This window comes from Sminthopsis crassicaudata, chromosome 5 (assembly GCF_048593235.1).
Source record: "Sminthopsis crassicaudata isolate SCR6 chromosome 5, ASM4859323v1, whole genome shotgun sequence".
Lineage (NCBI taxonomy): Eukaryota > Metazoa > Chordata > Mammalia > Dasyuromorphia > Dasyuridae > Sminthopsis > Sminthopsis crassicaudata.
The window spans coordinates 254,534,794-254,557,887 of record NC_133621.1 but is presented as its reverse complement, the minus strand read 5'-3'; the positions used below and the strand labels follow the sequence as shown (position 1 = coordinate 254,557,887).

The 23,094-nt window shown below is 34.5% G+C and overlaps 1 protein-coding gene and 1 long non-coding RNA gene across 10 annotated transcripts in view; one reads left to right on the top strand and one right to left on the bottom strand.

Annotated features, from left to right (window-relative positions):
• SYT1 (synaptotagmin 1) overlaps positions 1–23,094 on the bottom strand; it is a 662,757-nt gene that overhangs the window by 157,335 nt on the left and 482,328 nt on the right. For all 9 annotated transcript variants that reach the window (XM_074270846.1, XM_074270847.1, XM_074270840.1 and 6 more), the window contains 2 exons: positions 22,921–23,088; positions 16,534–16,701 (listed from right to left, as the gene is read on the bottom strand). In XM_074270846.1, the coding sequence (XP_074126947.1) occupies positions 16,534–16,701; positions 22,921–23,088 (336 nt within the window). The remainder of the gene's footprint in view (positions 1–16,533; positions 16,702–22,920; positions 23,089–23,094) is intronic.
• Positions 2,271–23,094, top strand: part of LOC141544539 (uncharacterized) — a 48,870-nt gene continuing 28,046 nt past the window's right edge. The window contains exon 1 of the long non-coding RNA XR_012482644.1: positions 2,271–2,328. This is a non-coding gene — a long non-coding RNA (uncharacterized LOC141544539). The remainder of the gene's footprint in view (positions 2,329–23,094) is intronic.

Genomic DNA, 23,094 nt, shown 5'->3' with positions numbered 1-23,094 from the left:
ACTCCAGCACAAGTACTCTTGCATTAGTGACACAGAACTCCTGGTTGTTTCTGAAGAAATGTTAGATCTTGAAGCTCGTGACATTTTCTCTTCCTCTTTCTTTCTACTTACTGACCACCCAAATTCCTATAATGCCAACTAAATTCCATCTTTTATTGTAAGTCTTTCTTAATCCTTCTTGATTTTAGTGACTTCCTTTTGTGGATTATTTTCTATTTATTCTATAGTTTGTTGTGAAACAGAAAATAATCAATGTTTTACATATATATATATATATATATATATATATAGTTTAAATATATATAAATATAATTTTCACATTGTTTCCATAAGATTATAAACTCCTTAAAAGCAGTGACTGTCTTTTGCTTTTTTTTTTTTTTTTTTTTTGTATCCCAGTGTCTGGCATATAGTAGGCATTTAATAAATGTTTGCTTGTGAAACATGTCTGATTTGAGAAGGGGAAAAAGAAGGGAATAAGCATTTATTAAGTGCGTCCTATATGCAACAGTTTCTAACACATATCAATATAAAAACAACTAATAGCAGAGATCTTTTTCTAAAATCCCACCTTTTCTAAGAAGCATTTCTTGATCCTCAACTTTGATGGCTTTTCTTTAAGTATCTCCAACTTATCCTCTAAACTAATCCATCTTAAGAATCCTCTAAATCCATCTAAACAACAGCTAAAAATAGCTTTTTCATTTTATTTATTTTTTTATTCGGTCATTTATTTGTTTGTTTGTTTGTTTATTTATTTTGGTGTCTCCTGTAGAGTTCTTTGAGGGGAGGACTGATTTTTTTCCTTTGTTTTGTTTTTATTTTCTGCTCATCATTTTGATTGACACTATTTAAAAAAAAATGCTTTTTGACTTGAAGGTGGAGGAAGTTATACAACTGAGTACCTATAAGGAGTTATCATAGAATAAGAAAAAAGCTATCTCAAATATTTGCAAAGACAAATGGCAGTTTTGCCTTAGGCAGCTTCTGTTTACCTCCAGTACTGGGTGGATAAATAGAAATTATGCTGTGCCCAGTCAAGCATGTGTAGAGTTCAGTAGTGACAATGGACCAAATCCTTACTTTTGTCAGTCAATTAGTCAGGATTTAAAGTGGAGGGGGAAAAAAAGGAAAGAAAGAAGGAAAAAGAAAATTGAATAGTTTTCTTTCTTCTTTTCTTTCTCTCTTGGAAAGGGAGGAGAAGAGAGAATGAGAAAAGAAATTAAAAAGGAGGATAGTAAGAATTAGAAGCATGGGGGCAGGTGGTGCAGTAGATAGAGCATCAGTCCTAAAGTCAGGAGGTCCTAAATTCAAATCTGGCCTCAGACACTTAATACTTCCTGGCTGTGTGACCCTGGGCAAGTCACTTAACTCTAATTTCCTCAGGGAAAAAAAGAAAAAAGAAAGAAAAAAGGAATTAGAAGCATGTAAGTAGAAAGAACATTGAGTCTGGATTCAGAGATTCTAGTTTAAAGTCTGCGTCTGATGTGCATCTTACCTATGTGACCCTGGGCAAGTCACTTTACCAATGGAATTTAATTTCTTGCTCTGTAAAATGAGAGAGTTAAATAAGGTAGCTTCTGGCCTTCTTACAGCTCTAGGTCCATGATGCTAATTTCACCATTTTGGCTTTTTTGAGTGAAATGGAATAAAATTTTTCTAACTGTCCTATGGCACTGGACTGCTATTTAGCATTCTAATTTACTTTAAATCTGGGAAAAGCTGGTGACGGTGGCAGTGGGAAGATACTGAGAATTCTATTTGCTAACAAAGGCATAGAAAAATAATCCATATTCTTTTCATTTCTTGACTAAATTGGATATGTTAAAGTAGCAGAAGTGAATCACTACTTGATAAATTTAATAAATTAATTTATGAATTCATTGGGCACAGACTGTGCCCACTCATAATAAATATTCTAAAGAAATTTAAGCCTTTTCTTTTTCTGCGTATGTCAAGATAGTATATTAGTTATATAAAGATAACAGGTGACAGAACATAAGCAGTATTGTCTATAAATATACTTAGCTTGTTTCCCCTTCATTTGTTAACTCTGCTTCCTCTTAGATGAGGAAGAATTTCCCTCAGGGTCTAGCTCCTCCCCTTTCATTACTTTTTCTGAAGCTCAGAACCTGGATGTTAAAGAAGATGGTTGGGATTTAGGAGGCATTTAAAGGAAAATATCCAAATTATAATGAAAGACTTTTGGACTTCGAGTTATTCATGATCTAAGAGAGATACTATACTTGATAATTGCTGTTAGTTATTCTCTGAAGATCAATCTATTAAACAAAAGGTGTGACTGACTATTCTGTATGTCCAGCAAAGGTAAGCCTTATACATAGTCAAAGAAATATGGGGTCCATACATTGGCTGTTGAGGCAGATGTATACATATCAATTACTAAACAAAACAGCCCTGCATCTAAAAGCCTTATGCACCTATCACATGGCAGGTAAGTGCTGGGGTACCAAAAAAAAAAAAAAAAAGCAACAATCCAGTATTTTCTTTCAAAAAGATTACAATTTATTGACAAGGAACAGTTTAGAATCAAAAAGATCTGGGGTCTTGTTCTGTCTCTCACACGCTTGTGATACTGGGTAAATTTCTTAACTTCTTGGTTTTCTGGGCAGCTCTCTAAGACTAAATTTCAGAGCAGAGAGAGTAAAGAGGATTTCCTGATGGGGATTTTTTAGAACACATCATAGATCAGGTCTAAGACAAGAGTATGAACATTATGAGCTAATAGAGTGTGGTATGATCCTAGTCAGATCACCTAACTGGAATATTATCTTCAATTCTCCATTACACAGATTAGGAAGGATATTGGTTATTGGGAAAATATACAGAAGTCCTGGGAACAATCAAGAAGGTTGAGGGAAATGAGTCCATGCTATACAAAGATTGCTTGAAGGAACTGGGGATCTTAGAGAAACAAAATTTAAGGAAGATTGGATGTTTTCAAGTTTGTGAAAGGCTGAAAATGTTTTTTATTTGTCTAGCCCCAAATATCAGACGAGAAACTGATGAAGTCTAGAATTGGGGTACCTAAATGAAATTAGGGTTTAATTGAGGTCTAGTGGAAGGTTTGGGGTACAGGGAGTCAAATAGAGCTCCCCTGCAATCCCTTTGCATTCGGCGCAAGGATACGGAGTTAAATGAGGTCTAGTAGCAGCACAAGAGTTTCCTGTAAAGGAATTTACAGACCCGAAAACCTAGATTGATAAAAGAGGTTTATTATGAGGTTTGGAAGTAAAGTCTATTAGTAAAGTTGAAGGTAGAGATAAGAGGGCACCAGAACCAGGGTTCCAGTGGGCAGAGATCCTTGGTGCCAGGCGTAAGGCTGCCAAATAGTTTAGACCCTCTGCAAAGAGAGGGCTCCAGCTCTTTTATAATAGGGGGCTTTGGCTACAAGCTGCAGGGGGCTTATAGGTGGAGTCCCAGGTTGGGTCCTGGCTGGGTTTCAGCCAGGGTTAGAATTTGAATTGAATTCAATGTGTTTCAGGACTGAGCCGTCCCCACCCAGATAACAAAGATGAAACTGTGCTTGGGGTGGGGTTTTCTCCTTTAAGGATTTTTCAGAATTTTGGGGTTTCCTCTTCAAAACCATGGGTGGAGGAAATACTGTAATGGGGCAAACAGTCCTGTGATAAGGAAAAACTTGCTAATAATTAATTATCCCACAGTACATTAGGCTGCCTTGAGAAAGAGTATATTCCACTTTAGTGGAAGATATTCTGTAAGAAACTAGATGACTACTTTTAGAGAATAGACTATGGAGATTCTTTTATGGATATAGATTGGACTGGAGGGCTTTCAAATGTTAAGTTTCTGTTACTGTAATATCACAGTGTTGGACACAGTGAGGTACAATCCATCGGAGATAGGCTTTGAACTGGCTATCTTCCATGCCTAGAATATTTTGTCTCCTCTTCATGTTTTCTCTTAAGGGACAGCTCAAAAACTCATCTTCTGCAAGAACAGCTTCCTGATCTTTCTAGCTGCTAATGACTTCCTCTTTCATATTACCTTCCATTTACCATATATATCTTATATGTGCTTATTTATTGAGGTGGTTTCTCCCCATTAGAATTCAAGCTTCTTGAAGGCAGAGGCTATTATCCCTTTTTAGTGTACTCATCTTTCTGGCACATAATAAGCACTTAATAAATGCTTGCTAATTGACTGAATGAAACAATACATAAGCAGCAAAAGTCAAAAACTGAATTGCACTAATCTAACAATATATCAAATAAGATAGGGAATGAGCATTGACTTTACAAAGTATGTTCAATAAGAGGCACAGGAAAATAAAATATAAATAACATTTCTTTTAGAGATTGTACAGAGGAATTTTTTTTTAATCTAAGGAAATAGATCAATAAGTAAGAAAAACCACAATGAGGGCTGAAAAAGTAATGCTGAAGCCAAAATTGCCAAGGAAACACTGAATTTCATTAGGAAGGAGCCTGAAAATAGGCAAGGGAATACAATCCTTTTTCATATGAAAAAACAGGGTATATCTCCTTCTCCTCATCTGTTTTTTCATCCCTCCTCCAGAAAAATAGTATGCAGAGTTGTCATCACTGAGCCTCACAACAGACAGGGCAGTTATAGAAGGTCCAGAAAGGGGGGAAAATTTGAGGGTATATCTGAGAGGTTGCCATAAGAAGAAAAGCTAAAAAAAAAATTAGGAGTGTTCAGTCTGGTGATATGACACAGCAGAAAGATGTAGAGATGGATCAAAAGGGAGAAAGCTACTCAGAGGCCATGTAACTACTTTTTCATTTTATACATGAGGTTTTATAAGTGGGATTTGAATTCAGATCTTCTGGAACCAGTCTTCTGCATGGTGATATCCTTTCTCTTATAACTTGTGCATTACAGAGAGAAGACTAAGGTTTGCATATTGTCAGAAAGGTTGGCTTAAGTGACCTCTGAATAGCCTTCCCCTTCTCAATTTGTGACCCTATGAGTCTAGTGGAAGAGCTCTTATAGTTTAGCCATTTCATCCCTCCTCCTTTTGCAGATGAAGAAACTGAGTCACAGAGAAGTAAAATGAAGTGTCTAAAATCACATGGTTAGTACATATAAGAATTGTCCTTGACTCCAAACATCCTCCATATTGTGAGTACCCATCATCACATGGAAAGAAAACAAACTCAGGTCTTTCTGATTCCAAAGCTAGAAATCCACATAAGTCTTCTTATCTGTAGTATTTTACTTGGGAGTACAAACAAACCAACTCACAATCCTATTCGGCAACATTTAAAAGAAATTCTTTTTCTATTTTGTTTTCTTCTCATTCTTAATTAGCAAATGAACTTTTTTTTTGCTCATTTCCCTCCTACCTCAATGTTATAGTAAATGAGTATAACTCCATTTCTGACATTTTGTTTAATTGCATGGTAACAGATAGTAATGGATTAAGATTTCACAATAGAAACATTTGGTAGGCTTTATGCTATTCAGGAGCAGGACAGAAGGTGAAAACATTTAATTCAAACAATTCATCAAACAACAAGAAGAAAAGGAAGAAACCAGTTCATAACATAAAATTGGCTTAATTGGAAACTATCATTAAATATCCAAAAGCAATTTTGAAGTAGACATTTTTCTCCTCTTCAGAAGGCTTTGATAAAATTACCTCCTACTCACAATTCCATTTATTTTCAATAGAAACCAAATTCAGGTTCATATTACAGAAGCCTTTTACCAGACTGCTCTCCTCTCTATTATTTCTTCAATCTCTTTTGTGGGCTCTGTTTGTACCCTCTTTCTACTTCCACCTCTGCATCTGTCCCTGTGCCAACCAATATGCTTGCAAATCATGCAGATTCAAATCACATCTGGCTCTTCACTTAAAACCTCATCTAAAATAATCCTCTCTTTAAAGTCCAACCAAACAACTATTCTACCAACTTCTAATAAAATGTAGAATGTGAATATATCACAGACAAAATATGATTGTTTTTGGAATGATTCATGAAATATTTGAGTTTTATACTTTCACATATTTAAGATCATGACTTTGGGATTCTTTTGGAATGGTTTTAGAACCAGTATATGAATCATGAAAAAAAACACACACAAAAAAACCCAGCCTCATCACCTTGTATTCGCACCCTTCTTTGAACTCCAAGCAGGATGACCCAGCTTGATTACCCATCTTATTTGGTTCTAAATTGCTTTTGGCTGCCTTTAGAATAAGAGATATTCTATTTATTCATTTAACTCCCAAAGAAGGAACTACCTCCCCCAGGGCTCAGTGTAATCCTAGTAAGATTTAGAAGGTAATTTCTAGAAAATTGCTCAATTCATACAGAGGTTAAATGGTTTGTCTAAGGTCACATAACTGCTGGGTGTCAGAAGCATAATTATTATCCCCTATAAAATGGGGATAATAATAACACCTAGTTCACAGAGTTGCTGTGAGGATTAAATGAGATAACATATGCAAAATATTTAAGAATTCCACTAATAACAACAATAAAATAACTAGTATTTATACAGCATATTAAATTCTGCAAAAAAGAACTTTACAAATATTATCTTGTTTGATTCTCACACCAAACCTGGTAAGAAAGTATAATTATTATCCCCATTTTATAGGTGAGAAAACTGAGGCAGATAGTTTTATATGAACTCAGGATTTCCTAACTCCAGTTCCAGAACTCTATGCACTGTCAGACAAGAACAAAACTAAGACTACTTTCCCTGGGAAAAGCAGAAACCAATAATGGAAGAAATATCATCACATGGAAAAGTGTTGGCAGGGCAATTCCAAAAGATAAAAAGTATATGGAGCCTGACTCTTAACATAAAAATAACTTTCTAACAATTCATTCTGTCCCAAAAGACTGTCTTGTGAAACAGTGGATTCTGGGTCACCAAGATTGATTGGGCATAGCCTGAATGAAAATCTGTGGGAAGGTTGCAGAGGGAATCCTTACTTGGGGTGGTATAGTGCATTAGAATGTTCCCCAAGGTCGTTTCAAATAGCAATTGTCTTTGAGGATGCATTTCAGTCTTGCATCGCCTGTCAGGAAGCCAAGGAAGGAAAATAACTGTCACTTGTTCAGTGGTGCTATTGGTGAAGAAGGCTCTCTATCTCTACAACAACAGTTACTCTTCCCATCTGAGTTCTGGTTGTGTTATGATGTTTCAAGAGGAAAACAAAAATGTTTGAAATAGTCATGAGGAATAGCCAAGTCATTTGGCTAAGAGTCAAGGTCCTATAGCAGAAATTTTGTTCTTTTTCAGTTATTCTCAGTCATATATGACTTTCTGTGATCCTATTTGGATCCTATTTGGGATTTCTTGCCAAAGATACTGGATAGATTTGCCATTTCCTTCTCCAACTCATTTGCCAGATGAAGAAACTGTGGTAAACATGGTTAAGTGACTTGCTGAGGGTCATACAGCTGGCAAGAGTCTAAGTCTGAAATGAGTCTTCCTCATTTCAAGCCTGTGTCCTATCTACTGCATCATTTAGCTGCTCTCTAGCAAAAGTAATAGTTTCTATCTGGGTGTTATGTTGACCTGACATACACAGGTGGAGAGGATACTAGTTGGAGTAGAAATATGAGTTATCCCTAGTTATTCTGTTTTCAAAGAAAACATCTCAAAATCAGCTTTGTAGCAGTTTTGTTACATTTTTTCTTGAATCATAGACCCCTTTGGCAATTGAATGATGCCTATAGACCCTTCTCAGAAAAATGTTTTTAATTCATAAAAAGTATATAGGATTACAACAAAATCCAACTATACTGAAATATGATTAACTTATTTTTAAAAATATTTTTATGTTTGTTGACTATATTTCAACAGAATTGATTTTCTTTGTGATTCTATGTTTAACTCTATGCATATAAAAACCTTATCTGAGAAGATTCCATAACACAAACATGGCTAAGAATCCTTCTGCTATATCAACATCTGCCAACCTCACTTTGAGGCAAGTACTTTTATATAATAGTTAAACTTCACAGCAAAGGAACTGTGTAGGAGGAGAGCAACTGAGTGTAAATTCTTCTAGGAAGAACAGATATGAAGGGAAAAATAAGCCTGCCAACGATCAGAAGAAATATTGGAACACAGTCTTGATTTAAAAGTCTATCTCCTGTATTCTTCTTTCTATAGATTACAAGTACAAGTACAGAGAGGCAGCCTCCTATAGCTAAGAGAGCCCTGAATTTTAAATGAAATGTTTTGGTTTCAATATTAGCTTTGCCTTTTCACAGACAAATTCTTTGCCCCTTCAGTCTTGATTTATCTTTAAAATGGGGAAGCAAAAGTGTTGGGGCAGTAGACAGAAGTACTAGGCATGGACTCAGGAAACTTATTTTTGTCAATTCAAATCTGTCCAGAGACACTTAACTGTGTGACCCTGGGCAAGTTACTTAAGCCTGTTTGCCTCAAGTTTTCTCATCTGCCAAATGAACTGAAAAAGGAAATGGCAAACCACTCTAATATCTTTGCCAAGAAAACCAAAAATGAGGTCACCCAAACTCGAACACAACTGAACAATAAACATATAACAACAAAATATTTGGGAAAGAGAATGCCCAGAAGTCACAATTACTTCCTGAATTCATAAAGAATTTTTCGTGACATGTTTAATATATACCTAAAATGTAGGGTGATTATTACAAAGATCAAAAGAAACCATGTAAAGCATTTTATAACAATGCAACACTATTTGTTATTACTTTTACTTCTGGACTGATTATAGCCACAACACAAGAATATCAGTATATGAACCAAGCACAAATGTTCTTTGAAGGAGTACCCACATTTATGTATGAGATCAGAGACATAGGCATAACATTAAAGTGTCAAAAGTTATTTATGTGTCTCTCGTGTTTTCAGTCAGATTGTAAGTTCCCTGAAGGAAAAGATTAACCCTTGCTTTTTTATTTGAGTGGGGTGGATTTATGTTCTTTAGTGTCTAACAGTATCTTGCAAATGATGGGCATTTAGCAGGTTGTGTATGTGTGTGTGTGTGAGTGTGTGTGTGTGTATTCGATTGAATTTCTTAAAAAGTAGTGAGTTTTTTTGTCCATACCCCGGAACTTGGAAATAGCATTAATTTTTTTCAGAATGGTGTATTAATGGTTCAGTAAACCACTTTCCATTTCTTACTCTTATTGTAAGAAAGCAACTGGTCCTTAACCTTCTAAAACGAAAAATGCTTGATATTTGATTATGTACATTATCCATTTTTTCCCCTGTGGAATACATGTTTACTTTTATTAGGGTTTAATAGCAATTTTTTCCCCTTTGTAAAACAGATTTTCTATTAAGCCACAAAATAGTCTCTCTCTTCTCTTCTTCTTTGGCACTAATGAAATTACATTCTAGCTTGTTTGAAATTCAGCAATCAATTTATTTGTTATATTTGCACTATATCACAGAATTTCATCTTGAAATCACTTTTTAGCAAAGGCCATAAAAATAAATTTATTCTCCAAAGAGGACACAAAAAGAACCACATCAAAACTTTTTTCTATAATTTATTTTTTATTCATTTATCTAAGTTGTGTGCATGTGTGCTTGTGCGTGTGTGTGTGTGTGTGTGTGTGTGTGTGTGTCCCCTATGAATGAAAGTTACCCAGATGCAGCTAAGTGATTTACGAGGTAGAATGCTAGCCCTGGTATCAGGGAGACCTGAGTTCAAATTCAGTATGATTGTGTGACACTGATCAAGTCACTTATTTTTATTTGCTTCAGTTTTCTCATTTATAAAATGAGCTGGAGAAGGTAATGGCAAACTAATTCAATATCTTTTCCAAGAAAACTTCAAATGGGGTCCCAAAGAGTCAGACAGAAAGGAAAAAAAAGATTGACAACAATACTAGTAGGAACTTTGATCAGTTCTTTGCCTAGTGCTTTGCACAATATAGGTGCTTAAAAAATACTTGTGGAATGGAATGTTGAATGCAGTTATTTGCATGTGTTGCCTGAGTGCTCATAGAAATGTCTTGTTTATTTCTAGAAACACTTTTGTCCCTTAATATTTTCATTTGGAGAAAAGGTATAGGTGTGAGGCATTAGAAATAATGAATAGGAAAAAGGAAAATTATAATCCTCCAGTCAGTTCAAATTATTTACATGTGGTCAGGATAGATACTTCCTAAAATTATTAAAAATATGAGAAGTTCTAAATCAACACCCAACTTTAAAGTTCCAAAGAAACCATGTTTATAATAGCTTAAGCGAGGAGTATTTCATTTTTTAATGGCTCACTTTTTGGAATTCAGTTCAATTCAACTCAAGCATTTATGCCTATGAAATTCAGTGCAATGGATGCAAAGACAAATTGAAAGAATCACCCGAATTAAGAAAATTATACCATTCTGGGAGGAAATAACATGTACACAAATGAGTAAATATAAATTGTGAAAAATAAATCCAAATTAATTTCACTGGAATTGAGGGTTGGGTACCAAGAATTAGGGAAATTAAAAAAAAAAAAGTTCTTGAAGTGGTATGTGAAGTGAGTCTCAAAGGGGCTAAGGAATTTCCAGAATTTGAAAAAAGTATGAAATGAAGATCAAATTACAACAACAAAATTATATTTCTGTCCCTTATTCCCCTTGTGTACATTGTGAACTACTATGGGCAGGATAATACAATAATCCTTGCTCCTAAGTAGGGTTGAAGCTGGTCACCTGCATTACTTTAAAACATGTGAACTACAGAGGATTAAAGCTGATTGGGTGTCTACTCTAGATCTAGTACCAATAAGGTAAGCCCCTAAGGAGTGGTTGGCCTCTAGGTTACCTTGGGTTGAAGTGACCCAGACTGGAAAAAGGAAGCTAGCTATATATTAATGCTTTTATGCTGATCAGTAATGGTGTCAGACTATAGGAAGCTTCTAAATTTCCAACTTGGGTGAGACAGGGAGATCCAATATCCTTCCTTCCAATCTCTACCTCCAAAAAAGAAGGAAAAGGGGGGGAAAAAGTAAGATCCTGAAGGGCAGTACCCTCACCCCATTTCATATGTTTTTCCTGAGATCTTAGCACAGTACCCATTTTTGCATATATGAGGTTCTCATTGGATTGGATCCAATTGAAAAAGTTGTAAAAGGAGGGAAATCTCAAGAATATGCTAAATTACTGTTATCCTAATATCAGGTCTATAAGGACAGTGAAACCTCTATCAAGGTATTTGAGAGTCCAGTCTCCAACAAATGTTTAGGAATGAAATAAATAAGATTCCAGGAAACCAACTAATACAAAGATGACTCTGCCTCTGTTCTTTGACTTTAGCCTCCAAACAGTCCTATGATTAAAAACAAACAAACAAACAAACAAAAAAAAAACAAGAGAAGGAATCATCAAGCCTATAGAGATGTTAGTTTATTTTAGGTCTGAAACTATTATTAAAAGGCAGAATAGGTCCATCAGACAGTTGGAATATTAATAACTGACATTATCATAGGTTTGCAGAATCTTCCTAGCACCTTACAATGGCTCATTCAACTAATGAGGAAACTTAGGCTTTCAGAGGAATGACTTGCCTTGCCAGTTGAATCATTCCTCATAGGAAGGCTTTTGTATTTGAACCCAAGTCTTCTGACCAGAGCTCTTGACCATTATATTCCTGTGCTGTCTTTTATTTTATGAATAAGTGGGCCATAACCAAATCAGAAAGGAGAAATTGGCAACATCTATGTCAGAGGGATCATTCCAACAGTGGGATCAACTTGTAGACCTCCCTGACAAAATCTTTTCCAAACTATTTGGTGGTTAGTTCAAAAAAACTTAACACCCGTGTTCCATATTTTCAAATATTCTATCCTTTTTATTGTGAATTGCCTTTCCTAGGTCATAAGATTATAATTTCCCCAGGCATGAGTAACATAAAATTCTCACTCATGTAATTGCTTTCTGATCTTTACAACTTTCATATTTTTTTTTACTGTCTTGACATATCCTACAACCCTGTTTCTTTTAAAATTACACTGGACTAAAATGAATAGATTTAATCCATTTTCACATGATTTAATCAATTTTCACATCCTATTTTCCTAACTACAAAGACCCTGTGTCCAGTGGCACAAACCTGAGTTCTGAAAGAATTGCTTTGAATTTATTTCCCTTACTTCCTTAGAGGTCATCTGGCTTTTGCTGGTTCTGGCACTAAAATAACATTTCAAATTGTCTGATGAAACCATGACCAAAATAAGGAATCAAATTAATCAACTGAACTGGAAAAAGTTTTTCTAAAATCAAGAGAAAAAGAGACAATCTAATACTTTAATTTATTCACCCAATTATAATGTTCTGCAGTTAATGGACACTAGCATGAATAGATATAGGATGTAATAGCAAGAATAAGTAATCCTTCAGATATAAAATGTGATTGGAAACTTATTCCATTTATTATGAAGAAGTCTGTGCACAGGCTTAGTCTTCCAAAGATACGTTTCATAAACTGGAAATTTTTTTTCCTGCTATGTTTCCCACATAGTAATAAAGGAAAATGCTGAAGTATTGGGGGAAAGAAAAGGAAACTACTCTATAAAGTAGACCAATTTCTTTTGACTATGTCAATGAAGAACGTGTCCAGACTGAAGGTAGAGGAAGAAGAAAGAGAATAAGAAAGCAAAAGGAGATAGAGAAGCAATTCAATTATATATAGCCAACATTTAATGTGTACCTTTCAAATAAAAGATTCATGTTAAATGTCACTGAAGAATAAAAGATGGGCAAGACACAGTCTTTGCCCTCAAGGAGTTCCTTCCTTGGGAGGGAGGGAAGATTAAATGAGCCTGTAATGGACTTGGTCCTTGAAAGATCCAGACAGAAAAGAGGCTGATAAGGAGCTACTTAACTATAAAAATGAGGAGAGCCATATGATTCCATTATGAGGTATGAACAAGTGCTTTGAGTGATTTAAATAGGGAGCTGAGCTAAAGGTGAACAATGATGGACCACTGCCAGGGGATTGACCTTTAGAAGTCAATTATGTCCTTCTATTTAGAAATCAGATTCTTTAGAAAAAGGCAGCTCCTGGCTAGATGTATAGAAGAAGATGGGGAGAAAAGGGATCATGAGTGGAAAGGGGTGATATGAGAAGCCATAAGGACTGAAAGAGCTACCTGGGCAGAGTAGCTAGGACAGGCTAGGACAGTGGATAGATACTAGATTTGGAGTTTAAATGTGACCTGTGACATGTATTAATCATGTCTTAACCTCTGTGCCTTAGTTTCTTGTAAAATGGGAATAATAATAACAATAACAATTGCTATTATTCTTGCTATTACTCTTCTGCTGGCCTCCTTTCGTTTGCCAGCTCCTGGTATCTTTTATGCCTTCTATTAGGACTTGGACACTGCCCTAAATCTGGTATCTAAGGTGAGCCTCTAAGGAGTGGTTAACTACTAGGCTATCTGAGGGTAAAAATATTGACTCCAAAATCAGAGGTAGTTATGGTTTTTTCAGTCATTTTATGGTTGTATTTGACTTTTCACATTGGGTTTTGTTGGCAAAGAGTGCTTTGTTGTTTCCTTCTCCAGATCATGAAACTAAAGCAATCAGGGTAAAGTAATATGTCCAGGGTCACATAGCTAGTAATTTGGTTGGATTTGAACTCAGATCTTCCTGACTCAGATCTGGTGCTCTATCTATTGTACCATCTAGCTTTAGGTAGTCAGAAAGCTTTGGGTTACAGTTCTACCTTTGATACATACCAAAGGTATGGTCCTGGTTATTTCATTTAGCTTCTCAATGTTTTGAGCAACTCTCTATGACTAAGTGGAAGAAAAGGTGCCAGCCTGCAGAAATAAATGGAGTTTCCTTACCTAGAGTTTTCAAATGAAATCATATTCCTTTCCCTAAAAATCTTTACAAGACATAGACCCAATTTTGCTGAACTATTCTTAACCTCTCCTGACCCAGGAGCTTGCACTACACTGGTTAGAGACCAGAGACTATAAACAGAATCATGAAGAGATTATTATGCAATCAAACACGTGAAGAGCAACAAAAATTCAAACATTTTAATGTTTCTCTGTATGTTGTTCAAATCTAGATATCTGGAAACATCCTGAATGAGTGAATAAAAAACTACATTTATATTATCCAATTAATTTATATAGATCAAAAAGTTTCTGTTCTGTATAAACTCATATAAGTAACAAACCATATCTATGTCTACACAATATGTACACAATACAATACACACTTATAGGTTGTGCACATGTATAGGGATACACATGTGTGTATACATATATAGATGTGTGCATATATATATACAACTACCTACATGTGTATATATATATATGTATGTATGTATGCATGTATGTATACTCACATATAAGTATGCATATGCAAACACACACATATATACAACTACCTACATGTGTATATTTGTATGTATGCATGTATGTACACTCACATATATAAGTATGCATATATACAAACACACATATATACAACTACCTACATGTGTATATTTGTATGTATGCATGTATATACACTCACATATATAAGTATGCATATATGCAAACACACATATATACAACTACCTACATGTGTATATATTTATGTATGCATGTATGTACACTCACATATATAAGTATGCATATATGCAGACACACACATATATACAACTACCTACATGTGTATATTTGTATGTATGCATGTATGTACACTCACATATATAAGTATGCATATATGCAAACACACACATATATACAACTACCTACATGTGTATATTTGTATGTATGCATGTATAGTATACTCACATATATAAGTATGCATATGCAAACACACACATATATACATATATATGCAACTACCTACATGTGTATATTTGTATGTATGCATGTATAGTATACTCACATATATAAGTATGCATATGCAAACCCTCCCACACATAAATATATATATATATATATATATATATATATATATATATATATATATATATATATTTATACACACACATATACATATGTTGACTTGCACCTGGAGATGCAGACACAGAAAGCTGTGTGCACTAATTAATTGATCAGTCTTAACTAACCTGATTGGTTAAGCTAGTTTAAAAAACGTTTTAGAATGATTTGGTATTTAGATTGATGCCATTTAATCTAGACATCAAAAAGTAAGAAAAAGGCAACATGACTTAGTAGACAGAGCACCAGTCTCAGAAATCAGAAGACCTGAATTCAGTTCTTTATTGATGAGACTGGCTGTGTAACTCTGGACAAAGCAAAAAAAAACACCCTACCAGGATGAATGTTAGAAACAAAATGCTAACAATATAATGATGTTATATGATTACAAAATGATAACAATTCTGAATAACTTGACCTTTTTCTCTGAAATATATTCATCCTTGTCACAATTGAAAATCTTGTTAGTGACCCTGCTGAGTGGAGGCATTATTAGGTACTCAACAAGAACAGGTGCCATTTTTCAGACAACTCCTGAGATGTGTTGGTTACAGATATCCCACGGAAGATCTGAATCACTTTTCTGTCAGGCCACTTCGGTCCTTTCCTTACAATGGTGAGCTAGATTTCTCAGTTCAGTTTTGAATATTCAAAATTAAACTAGTTTACAATCTAGAAGACCAGAAATAGCCAGAAGTAACTAGAGAATGTTGGTGTTGTGGTGACAAGAACAGAACCTTTGGCAGGACCCCAGTCTGGCTAGAAATGGGACTGCTTCAGTAATTCAGTGAGTTAAACAGCTGTTTAGACTGCTCCCATTGGGCTGCTGAGACAGACTTCAACATGTCCATGCTGTGCTGTGCCATGACAGGCAGGCAAAGTATAATCAAATAAAATTGATTCTGGTATAGTTTAAATGCAATGAAAATATTGAACTTCCTGTTGTAAATTGCTAAAAAAAAAACAAAACAAAACCGAAAAACAAAAACCCAATGGGTTATTTTATTAAAACCAGGGGGGAAACTCTATGAAAAGCACTATAAAAAGAGGAGCCATTTAAAAAAATAGATTTAAGCCTCAGCCTTTGTGAATTCCATCTAATGTTTCACCCATCATGTTCAACCTGTCTTTAGTAAGAACAATGAATTCTCTCCTAGCAAGAGAAATCATTATGGAAAACATGCCATTTTCTTCCTTGTTAGTAGCTGGGTAATCCTGAATAGAAAATACCAGAATGACTATAGAAAAGGCAGGGTAACATAATATTTTTCATTGTCCCTTGTAGGACAAAACATTTTTGTAACCCTGTATTTTTATGTCAAATGAAAGTGAACGTGGGAATTGTTAATATATGTTATGTATCATTCTCATAATTTTCTTTTATGTAATACCTGCAAAGCCTATATCTATCTGTCTATCTGTCTGTCTGTCTGCAGAGAGAGACACATACAGAAAAAGAGAGAGACAGAGAGACAGAGAGAAAGACAACAATTTCTTGGATTCTATATTTGAATGAATTTGAATAGTAGCCAAGAGCCTTGCATCAATATAACTAATTAATAAGTCTAGAGGATAATAGGAGAAATCAGAATAAACCACTAAAATAACAATCGTTTTCTTACCTCTTCCTTCTCAGCACTTTGCAGATCTCTCCATTCTTCAGTCACATGGCCAAAATCCACTGTATTCATGGCCACTTTAAACTCCCCAATAATATCATGTTTGGAGAAACGGTCAAAATCATAGACTGCCATCACCAGAGTTTTCCCTCCTAATTCCGAGTAGGGTACCTATGTTTAAAAAAAAAAAAAGTTAAAAAATGAAATGTCTCTCAGAAAAAAAAAAATAACCTGCTATGATGCAAATTAGTTTATGGTACTTAGCTTTTAATAGCCAAGCTTTTAATAAGCAACACTGGAAGAAAATTAGCATGGTGGTTTTTTTTTTTTCTTTTTTAATTGAGTCACTTGACTTTACTTTCTGAGACTTGAATTATTCAGAGGAAAATGAGGCTACTACACACTCATTTATCTCTTTGCCTCAGAGATTCAGTAGCTTGTAACAATCTTAATAAGAACAATAATTCCTGCATAGCTATGCAATCAAAACTGAAAAATGCATGTATCTCTTCAAGAAAAACACATAAAGCAGGTCAGTTGCATAGGCTGCATAAAATTAGTTTTCTTGTAGTGAAGATTTCTTGCTAAAATGAGTCAGTTTCTTAAAATGAGTAACTAACTCATATAAGCTGCTTACACATTTTGAAAGATCTATGAATTCTTTTACACAACTGGAATACTCACCAAGTCATTAGTATTCTCTCCCTCCTAAAATAACTTTGTATTCATTCTTCTTTTATATATTATAACTACTTTCCCCTACCTTAATGAAGGAATATTTATTTTTGTTTGTTTTTTGAATCTTTAGCATCTATTATGTTGTCAGTACCCAATGGACACTTAAAAACACTAAAGTGAATTGAATTAATAACCAGGGCTCTAGACAGTGGATGATTTAAATAAATCTCCTAAGCTGTCTCCTTCTCTCTGAATCATTTACTTATTGGTAAGGTTTTAACTAAGAAATGTGGATTTACAATATTATCATTATTATAGGATAATGTCTATGCTCAGGTTCCTTCTCAGGTATGACATGTTTAAAGATGCATAGTAGAAGAATGCTAAATCCTATTAAGCCTGCAACGGTTCAAATGTTCCAAGGACAAATGTACTGGGATATTTATTGGTAACATATTTTTAGAATTTAGGAAAAGCAATATAAATCAGATAAGTTACACTTGAGTAGCTGCTAGGAATGGTTGCTTAAGAAATTATTCAGATTTGTGTTGAAGGCTCAGTTGTTTTTAAATACTTTCTACTATATTTATGGTAAAAATTGTTATCATATGGTCCAGTTAATATTCCTCAATTATTTATGTATGAAAAAGGGAAATAAGAGATAGGATATTTTGCTATATTATCAAGTAAGTACTTCAATCCATTAAAATTATTATAACTTTAAAAAATCTATCTAGTATTGCTTATTATGTGAAGAAGCTATTACTTTGAACTTCAAATTTTCATTACACATTTCAAAAATTAATCATACATTTAAAGAAATCATCATCAAAATGAACACAAATGAAAATTATAAAAATAATGTTAAAAATGGCAGTTAATGTAGATATGTTTTGAAAAGAAATAACCTACCTACAAAAGGCTATTAAGTAAGCTGAATTTTTTTTGGAAGAATGAACACATTTCCAATTAGGATATGAAACTTTGAACCATTTTGTTTTATTTCTGAAATCTTTCTAATGCCCCTGCTTACATCATTTTATTCTGGGGAGAAAAGTGGTGTGAGCAGAGTAAAGAGAAATCAGACTTTTGTATCTTAAGAATTAAGACTCTTTGGGACAGAGCAAGATAATCCATGATGAAATGATGAGGACTTATAAAGGGAAGGCATTAGAGGAATGGAGGACTGATTGATGTTGTGAGCTATGTAATATGGAGAAACATTAAAGCTTAGTGACAAGTTGGGTATGAAGAATGAAGGTGATGGAAGAGTCAAAAATGCTTTACTTCTGCTCTGAAAACTATTAGAAAATAGATAATTCTGAGAGAAAGAGGGTGAGAAAGAAGGAAGGAAAGGAAAGAGGAAGGAATGAAGGAAAGAAGGAAGGAAGGAATGGAGGGAGAGAGGGAGAGAGGGAAGAAGGAAGGAAATTAAGTAGGTAGATAGATGAATGATTGAATGGATAGATAAGTAAATAGATTGATTTGGACATGTCAGTTAATTAACATTTTATTACATGCTTATTATGTGTAAGACAAAAGACAGTTCAAGAAGCTCACAGTTTAATGGGGAAGAAAACATTCAAACATTTATGAACAGTTCATATTATTTAAGATAAATTTGAGATAATCAATAGAGGGAAGGCATGGCCATTAAGAGGGATCAGAAAAGATTTCTTTTAGAAGATCATTTAGCTTAGGCTTAAAGGAAAGGCAGGGAAGCTAGGAGTTAGAGATAAAGAGGAAGAACATTCTAGAAATGAGGGACCAACTGTAAGAATGGTCAGTTTAAGGAGATTAAGTTTCTTGTATAATGGCCAGGCAATTAGTGCCACTGCATCTATTACCTGGGGATAGGGAAGATTACCTGGGGGTGGGGAAGGACTGGAAAGGTAGAAGGGGCCAAACAAGGACTTTAAATGCCACGTAGAAGAGCTTATATTTAATCCTGAAGTAGCCAGAGGGGATGATGGATAACCTCTTTGAAAGTTCATTAGGTGATTAGAATGTGTGTTTAAAGAGCTTGTGAGAAGCAATCAATTGATAATAAACATTTATTAAGTACTTGCTGTGGGTCAGGCACTGTAGGAAGAACTGGAGGTCAAAAAAAGGGTAAAAAATAGTCCCTATCCTCAAGGAGCCTGCAATCGAATAGAGGAACTAACAACTTATTTATATTATCTAACATCTTTTCAATGAGAAAGATTATATTTTCAAAAAATTAAGAATATTTTAACCTTAAATCTGACTTCACTTTCTGTTTTTCTGTCTTTTTATTTTCATGATTGTTTTATAACCTTGAAAAATTTCCCTAGGCTTTTCCTAGAGATGAATAAGCAGGGAAGGCATGCTAATATAAATTTAGAATTGGCAGGTAATTTGTTTCTCTCATTTAAAAAGATTTAGTTCATCTTAGTTAATGGTCAATTTGTCAGTAACTGCCCACCTTCTCTCCATTAACATTTACCCTCTTTATTCCTACTCCCTACATCCCTTTCTTATACCCCTTAACAAACTGTGCTAAATTTGAAGCTCTGGGATTAAGTATTTTATGTTAAGATGTTAATATATATTTTTTTTAATTTCAGAAGTATAATTAATGGATTATCTTGAAAATGTTAATAATACATATATGAGGAAAATTTTAATGATTTTTATGAGCTCCAGGGAGAGGAAGCGTTGTGCTACAGTTCCCTTTTATTGTCCTGCCTCAGTTTCCCTAATTGGTTCTGCCTCAGTATCTTTAATTGTCCTGCCTCAGTTTCCCTGGTTGCAATCCTTTTCTGCCCATTAGAACTGAGAACAATCCTAATTGTGGAGATCTGACATTCCAGAAGATAAAACTCTAGATACCTAATTGGCATTGTTTATAACTCTTAAGTTTCAGACTTCCTGGCTCTAAGCTGAACACCTACTTAACTCCTAGTTAGTAAGAATTTATGGTCCTGCCCCTCAACCTGTCAGAACCAGCTTGATGGTCCCTGCCTGGAGATTCTCGATCACCAGAATTTGGACTCTACCCCCTGCCTTTGTTTAGCTACCTGAGCTAGGAGCTATAAATTTGTCATTAAGAGCTCACATTCCCTGCTGGATGCTTTGGACATCAGCCCTGGGGGCATCATGTCTTCAACACAATCTCTCCCTCTCAGAAATCCAAATAAAATAAAAACTCTCTAATCTCTATCTTGCCTTAGTTTCTCCAGCTTTACAGAAGCTCCCTACATCAATGAATATGGTGCCTGTGGGTAAATTCAAGCCTTAGAGAGTTGCCTTGCCCAGAGTCACATGGGCCACATATATCAAAGAGAGGATTTAGCTCTTCCAGTCTTCAAGGGAAGCCCTCTATTTGTTGTATCATACTACCTCTTTTATTGTACATATATAAAATATAATATATTTTAACATTGGTAAGCCTAATGATTTAACTTATCTGAATTTATCCTTCCTTTGTTCTTTTTATATAATACCAAAAATGGGTTGAACAGTACAAAATTTAGATAATCAACAAGTTATTTTTAGCATTCTTTAAAACCCTTACATTGGATTGACTAAAAATAAAACTGAATTAAATTAAATCAGTAATGTTCTTAAGGCATTGTATGGTGCAAGGCTGACAAATCCACATATATGTGGATTTAGTGATTACCTATGATGAATTTTGCAAGGCAGTACAAAGTCTTTACCAGACTCCAAATATAGTTCTCATTATTTTGTGAGATCCTGAAATCCTGAAATTCTCACCTTCCTGATCAACTCTAATTATTAAGCAGCTTAAATTCTTGAAAGGTAAGAAGAAATTTCTTTTTTAAAAAAGGTAACCAGAAAAAGAGGAATAAATTTGGAGAGAGCTTTATTCACCACATAGCTACAGTTAAGTCAACCTTACTGTCATAGCAAAGGAACTAAAGGGGATTAAAGACACAGGAGCATGGCAGGAGGTGAGCAATTAAGCATATGATATAGCTGGAACTGCATTCCTATCACATGCTGCCCATTTCTTTATTCCTTACACCCCAACTTCCAGTAAAAGAAAGAAGAAACAAAGTGAGTCTAGGATTGATGTTCATCAGCACTGATAATTCCTCTGATTCTGATACTTTGACCTCCTTCTCTCCTCATTTCTCAGTTGTATTAGAAAGGTTATTATGTGAGTATGAATGTGGACTATGAATAATTCCACAGTCAAGAAACAAATGAGACTTATTATGTGGGGGAGCTCTGTGCCTCCAATGCTTGGCATTCCCTTCCTGAATTCAGAGTTAGGGCAACTTGTCCTTGCCTTGTGTTCTTATGAGATTAGAGACTACTGGGATGTCTTATTTATTAAATATCCACAATGTGCTAGGCATTGTGTTAAGAGATGGGAACATGAAGAAAGGCAAAAGACAGTCCCTGCTTTTAAGGAATTCACAACCTGTATTTATCTGTTCCTTGTAGAAGGAATAAGGAGACTGATCTGGTCAAACTGCTAGGATCAGTGGTCATTGGTGACAATTACTCCCATTGCTGTAATCATTCTTGGAATAACTAGATGTTTGTTTGGCTCCCCCTGTTTCAGCTATCAGAAAGGACAACACCCCAATTAATTATTTCTGATTACTCTCTTAGTTCCATAAACACTAGAAGAAAACTTTTGTGTTTGAAATGCAAATATCCTTCTAAAGTTTGTGGAGAAAATGTCTCAGGCTGCTATCTAGGTTTTGGGATGCTATAGCATCTAAAGATGAACTAGATAAAGCTTGAATTGACTTGAATTGACTTGAATTGATTTTTATATTTTCAGTGTGGACACTGATTATTCTGTGTCTTTTGAATTGAACTTTAAAATGATGATCACAGTTTACCTACATTATCATGTTACAGGATAAGACATAGTTGGCCAACTGAGTTCAATTACCTTATATATAAATTGGATAATATTAATAGCAACTACTTCATGAGATTGTAAGTGATGATCAAATAAAATAATCTCTGTTAAAGTGTTTTGCAAACTTTGAAACATTTTTATTACACACATGTATATGTATTTGTGTACATGTAGTTATGATATATGTATACATATGTATATATTGTATACATACATACATGAAGGAAATGGAAAACCACAAAATGTATGTATTCAGTAATGGTCTAGGCCTTTAGAAGGAACACTCTTGTTGAATTATTACAGAACCCAACATTTCCTCTTGTTCTTTTTGTGCAGGGAAACTGTCATGCTAAGATAGAACATACCAAAAGAAAGACCAAAAGTAATGGGAAGAAATTAGATACTTGAAAAAATCTAAAATATTAAGATAACTCTTGATAGTGAGTTAAATTATGTGGTTTTTGAGTATTCCACAATATCCTGCACACATAAAGGCCTTTCAAAGGACATGGGTGTTTGTTCTATTTACAATTCAGAAAAACTGAATTTTATATGTTCTTGTGATTTTAATATGAATCTTTTTCTTTTTGTAAATGATCATAAACCTATTATTTGAGACACATGAAATTCATATTAAAATAATTGAATATCTGATTCTTAGCAGGAATTACACACATATGCACACACAAATAACTGGATCAAAACAAAGACTTGTGATGATTTTTATATTTAAAAAATTCTATGGGGACCTTGGGTCATAGATTGTATATCAGAAGTTTGAGGAAGTTAGATGAGTTGTTAAAATGCACAAGCAACCTTTAAAAAGACATTATTTTAAAAAATACCTTGAAAGTAAACTGTTCATTGAAGACAGGATTGAGGGTCTTCCTGTGGACTTTTGTCTCAAATTTCTTCTTTTTATCAGGCAACAGGAACACTTTCACATAGGGATCTGATGTGCCACCCATATCTAAGGCAGGAAGCTCAGCAGCTTGGATGATGCCTACCAAGAGCTAAGA